This window comes from Apteryx mantelli, chromosome 3 (genome assembly GCF_036417845.1).
Source record: "Apteryx mantelli isolate bAptMan1 chromosome 3, bAptMan1.hap1, whole genome shotgun sequence".
NCBI classification, from domain to species: domain Eukaryota; kingdom Metazoa; phylum Chordata; class Aves; order Apterygiformes; family Apterygidae; genus Apteryx; species Apteryx mantelli.
Window position 1 is genome coordinate 80922978 of NC_089980.1, and position 18810 is coordinate 80941787.

Consider the following 18810-nt stretch of genomic DNA (forward strand, 5'->3'; position numbering starts at 1 on the left):
TCATAGCTCAGTGACAGACATCACTATAATCCCCTCTTTGTTTCTGCCTGCATTTTTACTTTCACCAGTATCCACAGATTGGGTATCATTCACCTAGCTTTATACCTCCATCCTATATTCAGTTCATACCAGTTGATTACTGGGTGTTTTCTGATAACAATATACTCCCAGGATTCATCAGCTATATCAGAATTAAGGTTAAGATTCCTTTCCTTGACCCTGCTGTGTTGCTGAGCATGCACTGAGATACAAAGCCCTTTTCTTTTGCTTAGTTTGATTTTGTAAGACTGAACTCCTAGAATTCCTCAGCAATGTGTTCGCAGATAACTTCAAACATTGTTCTGCATTTTCTTATTGACAGACGGTTTTACTCTGTTCCTCAAATATTTCCTTGAATCAGTATGAAAGTCTCTCCTCTCATTACCTAGTAATTTAATGTGATCTATTGTCTTTCTTTATTCCCTTTTTAACAATATCATCATGGCAACCCAGAAATCAGCTCATAAAGAATTTGTGTACACCTACTCTGATTATTTGAACAACACAACTTGTCATTTAAAAGTGGGAGTTAGTAGTAGAGCTTATCAAATAGTAAATCTATGACTTTTTCCTAAAATAAAATGTTCAAGTTATTGCTTTTCCTTGAATTTTTAGTTAAGACTCTCACTTAAATGAAACATTACCTGAGATCAAGGCACATGGTCACATGCAGACAGCTGTAGTAGCATAAAGCCCTTTTTTACTCTTCTGTTCAGATTTTTCTTTTCTACAAGATTGCTAATTTTTCTCTATCCAGGCAGGTAGAGAGTAAAGAGAACATTCATTTTATTATCTTTCAACTGACTTGTATAGCTCAGAAATCTTGTATGAGGAGGGAAAATTAACCTTCTGTTATAACTCTCTCCATTATCACTGAATCTGAGATCTGATCCTGGAGCAGTTCATTTAAGATGTAGCTTCTGTGGGTGGGAAGAGAATACCTGTTGCTTGCTTGAAGAACAGAGCCAAGAGCGTTTTTATATCATGCCTGAGACCTGATGTGAAGAAAATGAGGAGAAATTGTGTGTGTGTCTAGGTCTGGATATCTCTTCAAAGAATCAAAGAAAGTTTTTAATTTTTCATTATTTTTGTCTTTTATAATATGAAGGACAGAGAAAGGACGTTTTACAAAAAGAGTCAAAATTTCCATCCAGTTAGACAGGGTAGGCTCCCACTCATATGCATTCTGGGTCAGAATCAATATGTAAGCTAGGTCAAGGAATTAACCCAGGGAATTAACCTTTAATCTGTAGGATGAAGAGCTATATATACTTTGTGCTGGCTTTCTGCATAATCTGAATTTCATAGACTAGTGAGTCAGCTGCTAGACTTCAGATTTTAACAAAACTTCTAACCAGCCCTAAACCTAATTTGGGGAACTTCCCTTCCTTAGTCTCCTAAAGAAGAAGCATAACACTCTATAATTTTCTGAAAGTGACATTTATTGTTCAAAGTAAAGGTACATATATGCACGTGCACACAAAATCAGAACCTTGTTTACCATAATCTGGCATATTTTTGCAAAGGTTGTGATTGTCTCCAATAAATATGACACACAGCTCCCCTGACTTTGCCCCCTTAAGAGGGAGCTATGTAAATCTCAATATGGTTGCCTAGAGCTATGCCTGCTGTAAGATATTTGTGCACATGACAGCTTTAGCCTGCTTTCCAGAATGAATGTGTTGCATCTGCAAGGGATACAGAGATTAGCAAGCAGTTCTCTCTCTGGCCGCTGGACTGATGTGTGGAAAAGTGATGTCCACTTGGATTCTCTCACTTCCTCTGCTCTTATATTTTAGTTTCAGAGTATCAGCCTATGATTGGTGATTGAGCAAAAAATAGCAGCAAAGGAAGTAAGGCATGAGGGCGAGAAGGCAGGTGGTAGGAGCTGAAAATGGAAACAGTGAGGGACAGAAAACCATACAAACACAATTAAACAAGCAGAGATGTCCATGGTCTCAGAAGCTTGCCTTATAGCCAAAAAGCAAAAACAAAATTCATCCATGGGTATTATCTCCAGTTCTCTTCTCTTGTATACCCAAACTGAGCCTTATTATTTCATTTCACTTTGTATATTAATACCTGTGAAAGCAATCCTGACTTCACGGTAATGAATTGCTTTGTGCTTGATCTGTTCAGCATCAGCTGAGATGATATGTCTCACATCTCAAGCAAGTAGCCTAGCTGTGGAACTACAGATGACCCAAAATATTTAATTGTTCGTGGAAAATGGAAATGCTCCAGCAGAAAAAAATGAAGTAATTAAGAAAGACTAGGACTTTGCTTTAGTATCACACAATTTACTACAGTTTACTAACCGCTAAGCTATTGTGGGCTGCTGTTTATTGATGTGCATATGATTCCACAGAACATTTAGGCATTCATAAAACAGCATTTTTTGAAGGAATAAGGCTTTGTCTAAAATGTACTCATCAGCTTCAATGAGGAGGATCTTCTCAGGAAGACAGGCCTAGGCTAAAGAAGAAAAAAGGGAGGGTTATGGGAACAAAGAGAACAGCACTGAGTACTGAGCATGGAGCAGCCAGAGTTGTCAGTGCAAAAGATTTGTTCAACAGAGCTGAAGGAGAAAAGGGATGGAGTACTGATTCTAAGCTTTGACTAGAAAATGGCTATTAGAGCCATTTTTAACATTTTCAGTCATGCAGCGCATTTGAAGTGGGTTACAGCAGAAAGAAATTCTAATGGTGACTGTTAACTTCTGTTCAGTGAGTCTTCCCTTCTGCATCTTGTGCACTGGATAAACAGATTCCCTTGCTTGTACTTTGCCGCAGAGCCAGTTGCTTATATCTCCTGCGGGGAAGATGAGAAGTGCAAATGCCAGCCCATGTAGTGGAGAAGAGCTGACTATAGGTTCCCTGCTCAGAACTGTTTAAGATGGCATCCGATTTCATGTGACGATGACATTCATGTAGAGGCATGCTGGCTCAAGGGCGCTTTTTAGTTAATCTCACTTTCAAACTTGCAATAATCTTACAACTGTGGAATTGCAAGCAATGCAATCAATAGATTGCTCATGTTTTTCATTTATTATTGTTGCTTAAATTATTATTTTTTTTGCTGTAATATTGGTTAAAGTCTACTTGTTTTCACTTTTACAAAATTTTGTTTACAACCTCAGCTTTTTTAACCAAGTTTGACATTTTCTGTAAATTAGACCTGAAAAAAAAATCTGATCTTCTTAATATTTTTTTCATGTTACCTTGACACATTTAGATTATATAAACTATTACTATAGCATGTGTAAACTATTACTATTTACTTTTTTACCAGTGATCTTTAATACTTAGATGAACTTCACAGGTATGTGTCATCATTACAAATCAAAAAAGATCCAAAAAATCAAACCCCCCAAAGTTACCAGTTTTACAGGTTTAGAGTGGCATCTTTATTGGCTCTGTAATTGGGACTAAGAATCAAAATGGAGAAAATTACCTAAATTTACCCTCCCCCTTAGTTAGTGGTAAACCTAATAGGACCCTCCCCAAACCAAATAAGGCAGGGAAGAATGTGCTAAGCACCGAGTGTGCTAAGAATAAAGTTGAGCTGAGATGGATAAGGTTACTTTGAACTCTATATTTCATGTTTCCTGACATACACTCTAAAGAACTGGAATTATGCTAGAGAGGCTGCAGGAGCTCTAAACAGTTCTTTCCCAGTTCTTTTGCTTTTTGCTGCGTTTCCATGCTTTCCTGTCCTATTTGAAGCTGGGTATTTTTACCTTTTTTTCATCGTGTGCAAAGTGCTTAGGTTGTTAGAAAAAACGTGCAGAAGATTCACTGTGAGGCATGGCTATTTTTGTTAGATGCTGATACTTTGGACTGAGCTTTATGCATTGCCTTTGGAAGGCCCTAGGTTGTTCTGGGTGGGCAGGAGTCTGCAGAGGAAACAAAGTTCGAAGGGGCACAAAAGAAGAAGAAACAGAATTAGAAAAAACAAAGGACCTCCCTCCTTTTCATTCTGCAACTTCTGCAAGAGCCAGCAACCCAGAAGTATTATCTGAGCTGTCACAGTATACCTTGACCTTTTTAACAGAGTATCTCTTACCATCATCGTTATGGCCGAGATTACAGCAGAAGGTACCGTAACTATTTTCAAATAGAATTAACCAAAAATGTTATATACTTTGACAATGTAATTGAGCTACTGTGTCAATGTGATTTATTGCTCTTAGAAAATAACATTTTTACTGCAGGGTCATTTACTTTTGTTTGTCGGATTGCTTTCTTCTTTTCTTTCCTTTTTTCCCCCCCCCTCTTTTTCACTCCTGTAACTAGCCTTTCTACTAGTTACTGAAGCTAGATCTTTGTGCACCTCTAAAAATAGCATTAGTCTCACAGGCAGAACAACACTGCTTAGGCAGTTCCATTAGTATGATACAAGAAGGGAAAAATCACATGGTTCCATCCTCCAGTCTTTACTCAGGTAAATCTCTGATAGTCCCTTATAATAGGAGATTTGCCTGGATCAGAATATGGGAGCTTAGCTGGGTGACCCTGATTTTTCCATAGGAGCACAGAATGTTTGTGAACAGTAAATAAAGTTATTGAAGGGTAAACGCTATCAGGACTGCAATTCTTATTCAGATAAGCTTCCAGGGGAGTCGGTGAAAGTTTTGCTGAAATAAGTGCTCTAGAGATGCACAGGAATGAAAGGCGATTGTATTAGCCAATAAATATATGTTCTAAAATATGAATATTTCATGTACTTTAATATTTCCTGACCATTCATATTTAGATAACATTTTAGATGCGTAACAATATTTTATCAACCACAGTCAGACAGGGGAGATGTTTAAAATGCAAACTTCTTCAAATTTAATATTGAATTTTTCAGTGGAATTTCATGCTAACCTTTTTTAATAGTATGGGTCACTCTACTGTTTATCCAAATTTCATAAAGACACTATAAAAACAAAAAAAGAAGGTTTTTAAACAGCATTCTGAAAGTTATTTTTATTTCACTTGTCAAGGTTATGTGGTGTTTCAGTGTATGAAAGATGTACTTTTCATTTTCCATTCTTCATTGTTAATATTTGTAAGATGATCTGCATTAAGCAATATTAGAGACTGTACATTTTCTCCCAGAGGATCCAAATCAGGACTATGTCAAACTGCTTACAGCTCTTGCCTCATGTCCAGTTAGCGACAGTAAAGAGTTGATGTGGTTATGAGTGGTTTTTTTGGTCATCAGGTGGATGGACTTATAATTCACTTCTGGCAGCAAATACTGCCAAAACAGGTGGCTTAGCCTGACAGCCCTAATTCAGATGGTAGCAACTAGTTTTTTTGGATATTCTTAACCTGATTTGTTGGAAACACTGTTTATTTTGTAATTGTTATCAGGCAAATCCGTGAAATTTTATTTGTCTTCCAAAATGTGTGCATTAACACCGTTAAGTGTCAGGTAAGCTGTGTGGAGGTGCCTCTTGGGAGGTTCTCCATCTTTAGGGAACCCTGCTTAAAAATGAAAATTAGCAAGATTCTTAGTCCAAAATTAATATCAAACATAGAAGACTTTTCAGTAAGTAAATCACTTAGCTACACTGAATGTGTCTACAGAGGTGTTCTGCGCTGCTAAATCTTGGATTTTCTAATTGAAAAAGAGAAGATACCCCCCTAAAATTTTATATATTCATATATATATAAAAACATATATATATGTGTGTCTGTGTGTATATATATGTATGTATATAAAAGGAATAAAACAGAAAGTTTGACAATGTCCTTATCGTGCTTACAGGTAGCTGTTCCTTAGCTGTCATATTGTGTGTCTTTCATCTTTCTTTTGCCTGTGCAAGGCAATGGAGACTTCAGGTGGTAATGGATATCAGCGACACAGTAATCTGACCTTCAGTCATAGAATACAATTTTCTTTCTCTTATATTTGGAACGGAGTTATGCTCATTGTCTGATTTTTAAACTCTGGATCCATGAGATGGAAATTTTACCCATGGCAGAAAACTAAAAATTCAGCCTGGGGCTAATGTTTTACTGCAGATTATTTTCCTCTGGGGCTACTGCTGCCACTCAAAAGGCTGTCTGAAAATTCAAATCTAAACTTCAACAAACACATCATTGGGACAAATAGAAAAACAATTAAAATATCTCTTGTTTTCATACAAGTTTTTTTTATTCTTCCTTTTTTTTTTTTTTTACTGCTTCCCAATCTACGATTTGCTGGAGTCTTCATGGCTTGTTAGGATTAAACTACTTGTTCCTCGTGATAGGTATTCTTATCACTATTTTATGCTGTCAGCCACACATCAGACAGACTGTCAGACTACTTGCCCCTTGAGATACCATGCCTACATGTCAGACAGCAGTGCATAGTGACCAGCGTGCCTGGAGCCATGCAGGTCTTGACACTGCCATGCCCAGCCCAGCTGCAGATTTAGAGAGCGGTGGTCCAGCTCTGGCAGACTGGTACATTTGATACAGATCTCGAGGTATCTTTTTTCTGATAGCCCATGTCGATATCACGATCTTTTCAGCGGCAGAATACATGGAGATGAAGGGTGCTCTTTCAGTTCGACATCACTGTAATGATAATGACACTAAATAGATGGAAAATGTAGCCACTGAGCAATGACCCTGGCCTGTTTTAATTGCAAGTCACCTGTGCTACCTATACGTTATCACAGCTACAGGTGGCATGGTGATCAGATATACTAGTGAAGTATACTTGGTGAAAAACAAAAGATCTGCAAAGATTATAGTTAACCTTAGAAAGCTGGCAGGACTTGGGTCTCCAAGTGATAAATATTTGAAAGGAGATTCCAAAGGATTTTCTTCAGCACCCTCATGTTACATTTAATTGTAACAACAGTAATGTCCTATTAAAATGTTTCTTGGGAAATTGCATAAAATTATGTACAAATGGAAGCTCACTACAGATATTAGGTAATCCCTCTTTGCAACACTCTCAGGAACGTTATTATTATTATTGTTGTTGTTGTTGTTGTTGTTATTATTATTATTATATTTCAGCTGTTACTGAGTGTTCTGTAATGGCCAGGGACTGTATTGTGATCCACCTATGAGCATGCCTAGAAAACCACAGGCATCTAACTCTGCTACTCTGCTGTGTTTATGAACATGGGCATTGGACTGGACTCAATGACGCATGCAGTTAGAACTGCCACCACTGAAATACAAATATAAAAAGCCTGGCATCCCTGAGAAATGGCTTCTACCAATGTACAGCTTAATCAGTATGTGCCAGCAGGAGCCCTATAGTTGGTGCTTTCTAGTCCAATCTACTGCAGGTCACAGTGCAAGGTTGATGGCTGTCCCCTGGCACTTTATCCTCCCACTCATGGCGCAATGAACAGAGCCTTAGCTCTGCCTGCTGCAATGCTCTGGAGGTTGTATACTGATCCAATCCTGGGAGGTGAGGAAAGGAGAAAGACAAGGTTTCTATGCCAGCTGTTTGTCTGACACAACTTATTTCCCCAGTGGAGCAAGAGAGAAGCAGGAGTCAAACAGAAACGTGACAATGAGTCACAATTTGGTCCTTATTTTGTTGCTGAGAGATATGCAACTACACATTTCCTCTTTCTCGGAGCAGATTGTAAGGAGACAGGCTTAGCCTGGAGGCTATATGCAGCTTGTCAGTGACAAAATCAAAATTAGCTTCTGGATTTTGGTCCTTTTCTCAAGCTATTTGATAAGTATGAAAAGTTTTAAGATGTAAAACATTTCAAAAGGCAGATTTAACATGATATGTATGCTTGAAGATTAATATACATGAAACTGATAATGTGTGAGAAATAACACACAAGAGCCAGAGGGTAAAATCATAAAGACTTTATGAGTGCAATGACCAGAAGCTAACAGCAGTCTTCAGTAGGCAAAAGTTTAGCAAAGTCATACAATAGGCAGGAAGGAGTTTGATACTTCTCATGGGAATTCATGAATTGCTGCTAGAGGTGCTAGTTCTGCTGACTACAAAAGGGGCCTGGGTGAATAAATTAGATTAGATGATTCATTTTGGTGGCTAAAGTCAGGTGAAATGTTTCCTAGTCTTCAGTTATACTGTCGTTTGAATCTTGTTTTAGGAGGTTGCTGTAGAATTTATTCAAAACGAATGATTTCATAATATGAAGGGGTGTCGTCTCTCCTCCTTCTTCTGGCTTCAAATGTTGATAGGGAAGCAAATTGTATACCTTGATCCCATGAAGGGTTAAGGAAAATATGCCATTGGCATATGGCATTTTTGGTAACGATTTTTTAAAAGAGTCAGTCTGCTCTTGTTCAAAAGTACCCGGTCAAGTCAATGGCCTAATTATCCAGAGAGAAAAGTCAGAAAACCCAGGACTGCCTGTAATGAGGTAAGTCTTTGAGGGGAACAGAAGCTGCAAATTCTCACTTAAATTCCATGAAACTTGGATTCCCCTGTGCCTGTGGACTGGACACCTGGGATGGTTATTTTGGCTTAATGGGTTCCCTCGAGGCTGGTCTGCATGTGCTCTCTTAGCCTGCAGAGGCAAGCAAGCGCGAGGTAAAATGTGTTACTTTAAGTCTTAAGTTTAAAAATTTGTGGGCGTTATTACTCACAGCTGGTATGATATCTATGCATGTTCAGTTGGTACAGAGAAACTCTAATATATCATTAGCTTATGCAGCACATTTGAAAGAAAGCTAACTAAAGATAGCAGGGAGTCTTAAAACCGGTAAAGCAGAGGTTTAAGCTAGTGCATCGTGATGCTAGCCCGTGATGAGCTAAAGTGTGTGTGCACACAGTTAACTTGTGTTTACTTATTGTGTGCAAACAGTTGGATTGTAGGTCTGAATATTTATTCAGTTTTTTTGAAACAGCCTTGTACTCATAAGTATTTGGAACAGTTTTTTGGGGTTACTTATATAGTAAGAAATACACTTAAAGACTTAGCAGTATTTTCAAAGTATTGATGCGATTAGTTCCCACTGATTTCAAAATGAAATCTGTGCAACTAGTTAGATTCTTAGAAGTGCTTTCAGGTACCTCGAGGTACCTGAATCCTTGGAAAAAATCTAGTCTATAAATTCTCGAAGTGTTTTTTTACCGTTGTCTCCAATGAAAACACTGAGTAAGCGGCTGATTCATGCTGCTTTTATGACAAAATTGAGCCTTCAAAATCTGAGCTTCACTCTGAAAAGCAGAAACTGGTTTAGTTTAAAGCATGTTTCATAATGCAGGTCTGGCTTCAGGCCAGGATGCACTGAGGACAGAGAAACCAGAGCTGTCCTCTTTGAAACAGGTCAGCTGCTTACAGAAATGAAGAAGCTTTCCTTTTCTTCTTGACGCTAACATTGGCTGATTTCTATTCTGTTTAAGCAGTTTGAACTAGTGGACAATGTTCATTTTACCAGCTTAAATGATCTTTAAAGCAGCAGAGGGTGGATTGTTTTAAACCAAAATGATTGGAAAAAAAAGATTAAATCATCAATTTTAATCATGATTTAAATCAGCAAACAAGAAACCTGGATTTCAAAACAGCAGTTTTAATCTCATTTTTGCATAAGTAGTCTAGGAAAAAAGAATAGAAAAGAGAAATTGATTCCTATTGGCTGATGACAAGTGTCATGACTGATGACTGAATATAGTCTTTTTTTCTAAAATTGTGCCTTTTACTCCTAGGGAGGAAAATATCCTAAATGTGTATCTATTAAGCTAGTCTATAGTTCAGCAACCATTTATCCAGATTCTTAATCTTTGCATATTTTTTTTATGATAGAAAATGGTAAATGGTGCATTTCTCTTTTACTAGATAATGATTTTATTTTTACTTGTGATTTCTGTCAAGCTTCATTAGGATGGAAATTGGAATTCAATTAAAATGGTACATAACCAGCATTTTAAATTTGTTTATTTGTGTACTATAAATTTACGGGATATATAGCAAAAATTCATTTAGAATAGAGCATGTTTTGATAAGCTAAGTGATTTATTAAACAAATATAGTACTATTTGTAGTTTAGTTTCTGGCCACTGCATCCTACAAGAATATACAACTGATAGAGCTCATTTTCTTTCACATAATGTTTATTCAAAGATTAGAGAAAGAAAACTTATTTTCTTTTTTTTTAATCCCTAATTACTTCTTGACATAGAATAAGATAGCAATTGAGTTCAAGTAGTAGAATTAATTGAAATGAAGAAAATATTTTCTGTGTTTGCAAAGAGGTTATATTGTCAAAAACTGGCTAGCTTAATTTGGCTCCATCTGCCTAGCAAGTGATTTCCAATTGCTTAGTGATTTATTTATCTTTCTTCATAACTTTAATGGCTAGATCATAGATTTTTGTTTAAATAAAAGTGATTTTAATAGATGGTACTATAAAAAACAGTCCTTAGCACAAATTTTCTTAATTTCATATTTAATTTTAAAAAGATGTGTTTGTAAAAGCATTTGAAGAAAACCTCAGCTTGTGATTCAAAAAGCAGCAACAATTTTACTCCCTGACATCCCCCAGTGCAGCATCATTTGATGGGGGCTTATAAAGGAGAAATGTTGAAGATTACTATAAAAATGTCTTTAGTAGTTGGAGTGTATAGATGGCTGTAAAACAGCACCAATGATTACATATCTAAAAGACTTGTACAGTGCCTTGCACTAATTTAATACCAATTCAACGGTGTGGTCAAAGAAAACTTTACAGAGGAATACAGACTTAACATTCTTCATGCTGCTTTACATTGACAGATCAGACTGATAACAGGGAACATGAAGTAGATGAGTGGATCTGAACTGTAAAGTTGTTGTATCTAAAGACTTAAAAATATGGCCAATTAGTTATATTTCTTATCCATTTGATCCCTCTGTCAAGTTCTCTTTGCAGCTTTAAACATTTTTATTAGAAATTATGATTATTTCATATTTTGATCTTAGCCCAGTGTCTTTATATAGATCTTAGTTTGATGCATTGAGACATGACCATTCAGACTTTAGATCCCTGAATGGGAGTATATTTAAGCAGTGTGTGGTCAAAAGGGTCAAAAGATTTAGAGTCTAGGTTTCTTGCTGATATTTACCTATAGCAGAGCTGATTTATTCATGTAAGTTTGTTAGGGGAATTACAAAGCACATACTTGGCTGCCAAATATTTGACTAGCAATAGAGATAGCAGTACCAATAGTTAGCACCAGATACACCAAATGACACTGCCAATGTGTCTTGCCCTTTTTTCATACTCTCTGATGAATTTTTTTCTCTATAGTACAGTTTTCCCTTTTCCCCTTCTCCTGTCCTCCCTCTTTCAAGATCTAAGATAATACTGCAGTTCAATAGGCAGATTATATAGCTCTAGTCCCTTCCCTAAAAGCAAAATATAATCAGAAGAACATAGTGAAACACACAGTAAGCAATTGCATTGCTCTTCAGACTCATTAGATTTGAGGGAAAGAGATGAGCTAATGTAAGGGCTCATATAAGATAGAGGAGGCTAAATAAAACAGCTGTAAAAGAAGATACTGATTTTTTTTTTCACCCCAAACTGTTTCATATGCTAAAACCCAGCTATGTGACAATTTCAGTCAAATTTCAGTTCAGTTGCTTGAAATTATGTTCAGTGCTGGGTTTTGCCCTTAGAAATCAGGATGAAAGAGTCTTGGTTTACAGTCTTGAATAAGCTTCACTTCAGTCCTGTGGCCCATTTGGGCTTTTTATAGAATCAGCTCTACAGTGCAGTATGAATTTGTTTCTGACCTGAAAGTTTTACTTAGTGCCATATGAAGGCATTTTCCATAAGAAAGGAAAATGCAAAATGCAAGGCAGAGAAAAAATTTCTCATTGGAGCAGTCTCCTCTTTCTGTCTTCAAAGATGGTTTTAAAAAATCCTTTACAAATATGTAATGAGTAAAGACTTGCTACTCCCTGTATGTGCTTATGTTTTCACAACTTCAAAAGTATGTCTGTACCTTTGCCTGGAGTCAAATTGTCAAAGGCACAATGAATCTAAGCCTTTGTAGGCTCCTTTGGTATGTAAATGTGCTCAATTTTTTTTTCTATATTCCATTATGTAGACTTAAGTTGTGGTTCTCTATGCATGTCAGGAAGACTAAATCTTGTTTCAATCTTTGCTAAGAAGTTATTCACAATTGACACAATTACCATGAATATAGTTTTCTGGTAACTATTTTACTGCTTTTAGAGACATAATTTAATATACCTAGTCAAATGTTAAGGTCTTCATTTTGCTAGGACCTTTTCCTCCTGTAATAGGAGGACCTTAGTTTTGGCTTCAGATCCAGCAGCGTAACTCCTACTGAAGTCAACTGAAGAGGTACATGAGCGTATCCAACACAGGATAGAACTTAGCAGCCCAAAGAGGCAATGTTACACATGTGTGATACAATTTAGGCTACGTACTTTTCATAGCTACCTGAATTTTTAAACCGTGACCATATGGTGAAATTAGCATAATTTCAATTGCATTTCTTTTTTAAGGGAAACCTTCAATTCCTCTTCTTCCTAGAGATTTTTATTGCACCATAATTCATGATAAGGGTAAAAACTGTGAGTATTCCACAAGGAGATATACAAAGTTAGATTCACCCCTTTAGACATACCACTAACTTCACATAACAGTAATCATAGCAAAAAAAAAAAAAAAAAAAAAAGTAGCTTAACAGGACTCAACAAGATTTTTTAAAAAAATCTGTAAATGCATTTGATAAGGTTATCACTTTACTAAGAGGTGGAGCAACTCATAACTAAGTACAGGCATTTGTTCTGCAACTAGAGTAGCCCTGTTATCAGACTCCCAAACAGAATTAATCCATGTGAGATATGTGCTGTCAGCTTTACATTTATCCTAAAATGCACCCCTTGTTCTAGACACTGTAATGCTTTTATTGATTACATAAAAGCTACCTGAAATGCTCTGGAAAATGTAATGTGCTTTATTGTGCTGTTAGTAAACCAGATGAAGTGACAAGTTTCCAGATCACTAACAGCCAACAATTCTTCTTTCCCAGCCTGGTCTCTCTCTCCCTTCACCTTCCAAAAAATAGTGCACTAGGGTCCTCTGCATGGAGACATACCGCCATACCTATTCCTTGGCTTTTTCTGAAGTGAGAAATTAATAGATACTATAGTACACCTTTATTATATTTTGCTTGCATGTTGCTTGTAAACTAGAGTCTTCAGTGAATTGTTGTTGTTTTCTGTTAATGATTTATAAAGAACTCGTATAAGAAAGATTAGGAGGGAAACTTTGCTAGATGGGTGTTATTCTGGGATGGAGGTACCTTATTAACTTTGAAAATCATGTAGAAACTGCTACAAATATGTAGGCACACAGTTTCAAGAAATCCTTTTTGCTTTGCAAGGGCAGCTACAAATATTGATGAGGCTTGAGCACATACTTAAAATTAAATGTGAATTAAATGTGTATATGCATATACCAGTGGAGCTGGGGAGAGTGAGCAATTTTGCCTGAGTTAATGAATTAAGATAATTTCAACTCTACAGGCAAAGCAATCATATGTGTTAGGTTTTTCTTTTAAAAACTAATTAGTGGGAAGTTTCTTTTAAAATACATTTGCCATAGTTTCATTTGTCACCCAGTATAGGCTAATGCATTTCACACTGAGAAGTGCTACAGGCATTCTCAAAAAAAAAGATACAAATGACTAAGTTAGTTTTACAACACGGTTGCTATCCACTCTTCAGAGTTTCATGGTAACTGCAGAAAAACAGAAATAATGCTGCATCTGCAGAGGCTGCCAGAACTATAACATGGTATTGGACCTACTTTTTAGATATTTGCTGTGGTTCTGCATAGAGATTGGAACCACATTGGACTAATCACTTTATATAATAAGAAATGATCTCTACATTAGATTCTTAAGATAATTTTAACTTGTTAGGGTTCTTCAGTTTCCTTAACATTTGAGAGAATAAAAACATTGTGGTAACAATTTTAGACTTTAATAGTCTATTAAAGCAAACAGTGAACTATATAACTCTCTAGCAGTGAACACTTAAATTCTTGAGATTATTTCTAATGCATACTAGTGCATTTTAGTATTTAGTAGCTTTTATATGACGTGTTAATTTTTCTGCTTCCTCACTGGATGCTTTTGCACACGTCCTCCAAATGAGAAATAAAGTTATTACCATTTTGTTAGAGACAGCCAGATCTGGTATACTTTAGGACCCCAGGGCTTTCTCTCTGCCCGCCCACAAGAGCCATTTGTGGTGAGCTCTGAGGTCCTGGGGATCCCTCTGGTCCCAGTCTGCTAGATGGGTGTTGCAGCCCCATGTCCAGCGAGCAGGTGCTGGCACTCAGGTCTCTCATCCCATGCATCTGTCCCTCCAGCCCTTTCTTTTGCATAGGAGGAGGTATCAAAGATTAAGTTAAAACAAAAATGTGCAATGTGTGTTAAAAAAAATGGAGTGGTTATAAAAACCTGCAAAGTCTTAGCTGCTCACTGTGTTCCTCTTTATCCTCTCAGTTCAGGTCTTTTAACATGAGCAATTCCAAAGATGTGCATTTTATTTTAGCATATTTTTTATTTAAGTGAATATTATTAAAACACGAGATACGATGTTAATACAGTTTCAGATAGAATACATGGTATATTCTGCAGATATAGAGATGGTGGTGTTAAAGACTTCATGATGAATTGCGCCCTATCTTAAAGTCTGAAATTTTGAAGAATGTTATTTTAAAAGCTTCAGCAAGAATTTTTTTCAAAGTATAATTTATAATGGTTGCCTGGATAGTTTCTGCAGTAAACTATTTTTTTTCAGCTATCCCTAAAGAATATACAAGTGAAACCTTCCCACAGATTCAGTAGTTCAAGTTAGTGTCAATGAAACTTCAGTTAATGTGTTCATGCTTTTACAGGATACATGCTCTGCACTCATATTCTTGAATATATTGCTCCACCTTTTGCTCTGTATAAGTCCTATTTTTATTCTATTCTTGGCATTTATTTCCTGTAAACCCTTTTACATCTGTGGACTCATCAAATAGGTCAAGTCAATACATTTGAAATCACTGCTGTCTCCATTATTAGCACAATCTTTGTTGTCTTTAAGTTTTTGTTAGGAACAGTTTTATCCTGTCTAATTGAATAACTTTAAGTCTTCAAAAAGGTAGATACACTTATTTAGGTACTTAATGAAAGTTGCCTAAACGGAGTTTGCTAAATCTCTGAATTTTGTTTTGGAAAGGATTCCCTTGTTTTCAATGACAGTCAGGACTTTATCTATCTCTGCTTTCAATCCTTCTCTTCTTTTATGCCTTTCATTCTCTTAATTGGAAGGATCAAACTTTTCTGCTGCTTTACTAGTAGAAATATTACCTTTTATTTTCACAGTGGTTGGAGAGAATAAATTCAGTGGTTTTGAATAAAACTAGAACTACAATAGTCTCTCATCTGTTGAAAAAGACCACATGTTCTATGAGAGAGAACATATATTTTTAGGTCCTTGCTAGATCAGTAAGCTAATGTGTGAATTAAGGCTGCAGAAACATTTACCTTGTTTTGTGTTTTCAACTTATTTACATGCTATTGCAATCCCAGAATGACAGAACGATTGAGGTTGGAAGGGACTTCTGGAGATCATCTAGCCCAACCCCACTGCTCAAGCAGGGTCACCTGGAGCACGTTGCCAAGGGAAAATAAGAAAATCATAAATTATTGTACTTTTCATTGATTTTATAACCAGCATTTCATCAACACTTTTTGGACAGGAATGTGAGTTATGTGAACTGCCCAGCTCACACACTGTTAATTTTCATGGGATCACTTAAGTAAATACCATTTTCATGGCTTTCAGTCTTCCTCTCTTCCCTTCCAAATGTATCACCTGAATTTAATTTGTATGAATGTTACCTGTCCCAAATTTCTACTACATTAGTCTGCAAGTTCTTCAGCACTCTAGCTCTTTTTATCTATACTTCTTACTGCAGAAAAGTAGCACCTGACTAAAGGTGATGCTAGTTGCAGCACATATTGTGAACTGAAGGCTACTAAGATGATTAGGGGACTGGAACATCTCTCTTATGAGGAAAGACTGAGAGAGCTGGGCCTGTTTAGCTTGGAGAAGAGAAGGCTGAGAGGAGATCTTATTAACGTGTGCAAGTATCTGAAGGGAGGGTGTCAAGAGGATGGGACCAGACTCTTTTCAGTGGTGCCCAGCGACAGGATGCGAGGCAACGGGCACAAACTGAAACACGGGAAGTTCCATCTGAACATGAGGAAAAACTTTTTCACTGTGAGGGTGACAGAGCACTGGAACAGGTTGCCCCGAGAGGTTGTGGAGTCTCCTTCTCTGGAGATATTCAAAACCCGCCTGGATGCAATCCTGTTCAATGTGCTGTAGGTGACCCTGCTTGAGCAGGGGTGTTGGACTAGATGATCTCCAGAGGTCCCTTCCAACCTCAGTGATTCTGTGATTCTGTGATTCTGTGAAGTGTCAGCTGGGACAGAAATGTGTTGTGCATAACACAAATCCTGACGATTTTTTTCTATGACACAGAGATCTTAGACTTTTCTTTTACTTACAGACCTCACATAACATTTTCAGCAACCGATCACAACACAGGTGATTTTTTTCTTCACCAAGAGTCAGCAATGGCAAAGGTGTGTAATGTTCTCAGCAAAAAGCATACGCTGCTCCACATGCATCAGGGAACATTTTCCCATCCAAAAAAGACAAAGACAAGACACGATGCAGATGGTATTATGAGACAAGTGATGGGTTATGATGTGTCCTCTGATCATTTCCATTTGAAGGAAAGCAGTTGTGACCTCTGAAGCCCTCAGTAGTCATTGGAATTCCCCTGCTTTTCCTTGGCATAAAGTCATTGAGGAGGGAGTTACTCCATTATTTTTCTAGTCAATCAAAGCCCAAATGAGGCCCAGCTGTTTAATGGGATGATCTTCTAAGTCTACTTCATATAGTGGTTTGCTAGGGAACATCACCCCATGAAATGAATATCCAAGGGACTCTGTCAGATTGTAGTTGAGCAAGCCTGAGCTTTTCTGGAAGCAGAGGAAAAAAAAAGTCTAACCTTTACCTGCCCACTTGGTGAAGAGGGAAAAATTCCAACTCTCTCCCTCAAGAGATGTCTAGTGAATGTCCCTTAAAACCTAATAATAACACTCCTGCCCTAATCAACAGAAATGGTGGGATAGAGCTGTTGATCTGGACTTAGAAACAGATTTGACTGCTTGGGTGGTGTGAACCTTTCCTCACAGTCCTTAATGGTGGAAAAAGCTTAAAAGCTTTTCTCCAGAAGCCTGTCAAAACAATTGGATGCTATGAAGCATGTGAGGATAGTTCTTTAAAAACATTATTCAAAACAATTTCATTCTTGCCTCTTATGTGGCACCTGGTATAAGAATTAAATGAAGCACTATATCAAAAAAAAACGCCCCAAAGTGGTCAAAATTCTGCGTTCTGGTTAATTTTCAAATCCGCATTTCTTCCTTGCTGTGCCAATTTCTGTTACAAAAAATAGGTGATGAAGGCTCATTTAACTCATTGCCATGTTTGATCTTTTTTTTAACTTATCATGGAGTTTTGTCTTTGTAGTAGTGTTTGCTTTGTGTTTTTATTTTAACTCTAGCCACAATAGGGTTAAGTTATGAGAACTATAGTGCAATGTCTTATGGCCTACTTCCATCTTAGTATTTTACATTGTGGATATAATAAATTATTAGTTATTCAGTTATTTTATATATACTTTGTGGCTATTCTTATCTTTCACCATAATACTTTAATAGTGTTCTGAATGTATTATACTTTTGTGGGGATGAATTGTGTTACTGAGTGAAAGATAATCAGTTATGCGACCATAAGAATATAGTCAATGTAAGCTGTAAGGCTGAAATATTGACTGTAATGTGAATGTTCATCTTCAATACATAAGAAAGTATGCATTTTTTATTTATTAGCACTTATCTAATTACAGCTGAAGCTGCACTCTATTTGTATAATAGAAAAGGAAATTAATAAAGAAAGGTTAGATGATGAATAGTCCCTTGACCAGAATATAACAGGGTGCAAAATCTTGCAAAGATGTATACAGAATAACTAAGTAGGTTTTGAAAGCTTTCTTGAAAATTTAGAAAGGACTATCAACTTCTATATCTGCAGAGGACATCTCTATCTCTTTTCATTATACTGGCAAAGATATGACTTGAGACTGCTATATTAATATTAAAGAATCTTCAGAGAACTGCTTGAAAGTTTCCTGAAAACTAAGAAAGTAACAGTGTCTTTGATATTCTTAAAATCGAGATGGACGAGCTTAAAGAAATTTTATATACATGCTGAATGTGTGGGGATACAAATGGCTTGAAAAACAGGCAAAGAAGACAAACAATTGCCCTCAGAAGAAATCTGTGATTTATTCTGCATAAACATTACAGAGTGTGTGCAGAGGTGCAACGAGACAGTCATTAGAACAGGAAACCAGGGTTCAATTCTGCTCTGTGCCTAACTATCAATATGACCTTCACTCATCACTTAATCTCTCCGTCACTTCCTTTCTTTCAAAAAAAAAAACAGTGGTAGGCCTTACATCACTATCATCATTATCTTTGTTAGGGAAAAGAGAGTGGGATGAGATCAAGACAAATGTGCATAAATGTTGTTTTCAGTCATCATGGCTGAACTTCAAATATACATATGCAACTTTGTCCTTCACCATGAGAGTCAGGGAGTCAAGCACAAAAGAACTGCTCAGCTAGGACTGATACAAAATACCAGAAACCTTGTAGGATAACTTGCAGAGGTCCCACAAGTGC

General features: G+C 36.8%; 1 protein-coding gene across 1 annotated transcript in view; it reads left to right on the forward strand.

The window, feature by feature from the left end:
- TRDN (triadin) overlaps positions 1-18810 on the forward strand; it is a 262339-nt gene that overhangs the window by 14675 nt on the left and 228854 nt on the right. Inside the window, 1 exon segment of the mRNA XM_067294583.1 lies at positions 1148-1202. Within this exon segment, the coding sequence (XP_067150684.1) occupies positions 1148-1202 (55 nt within the window).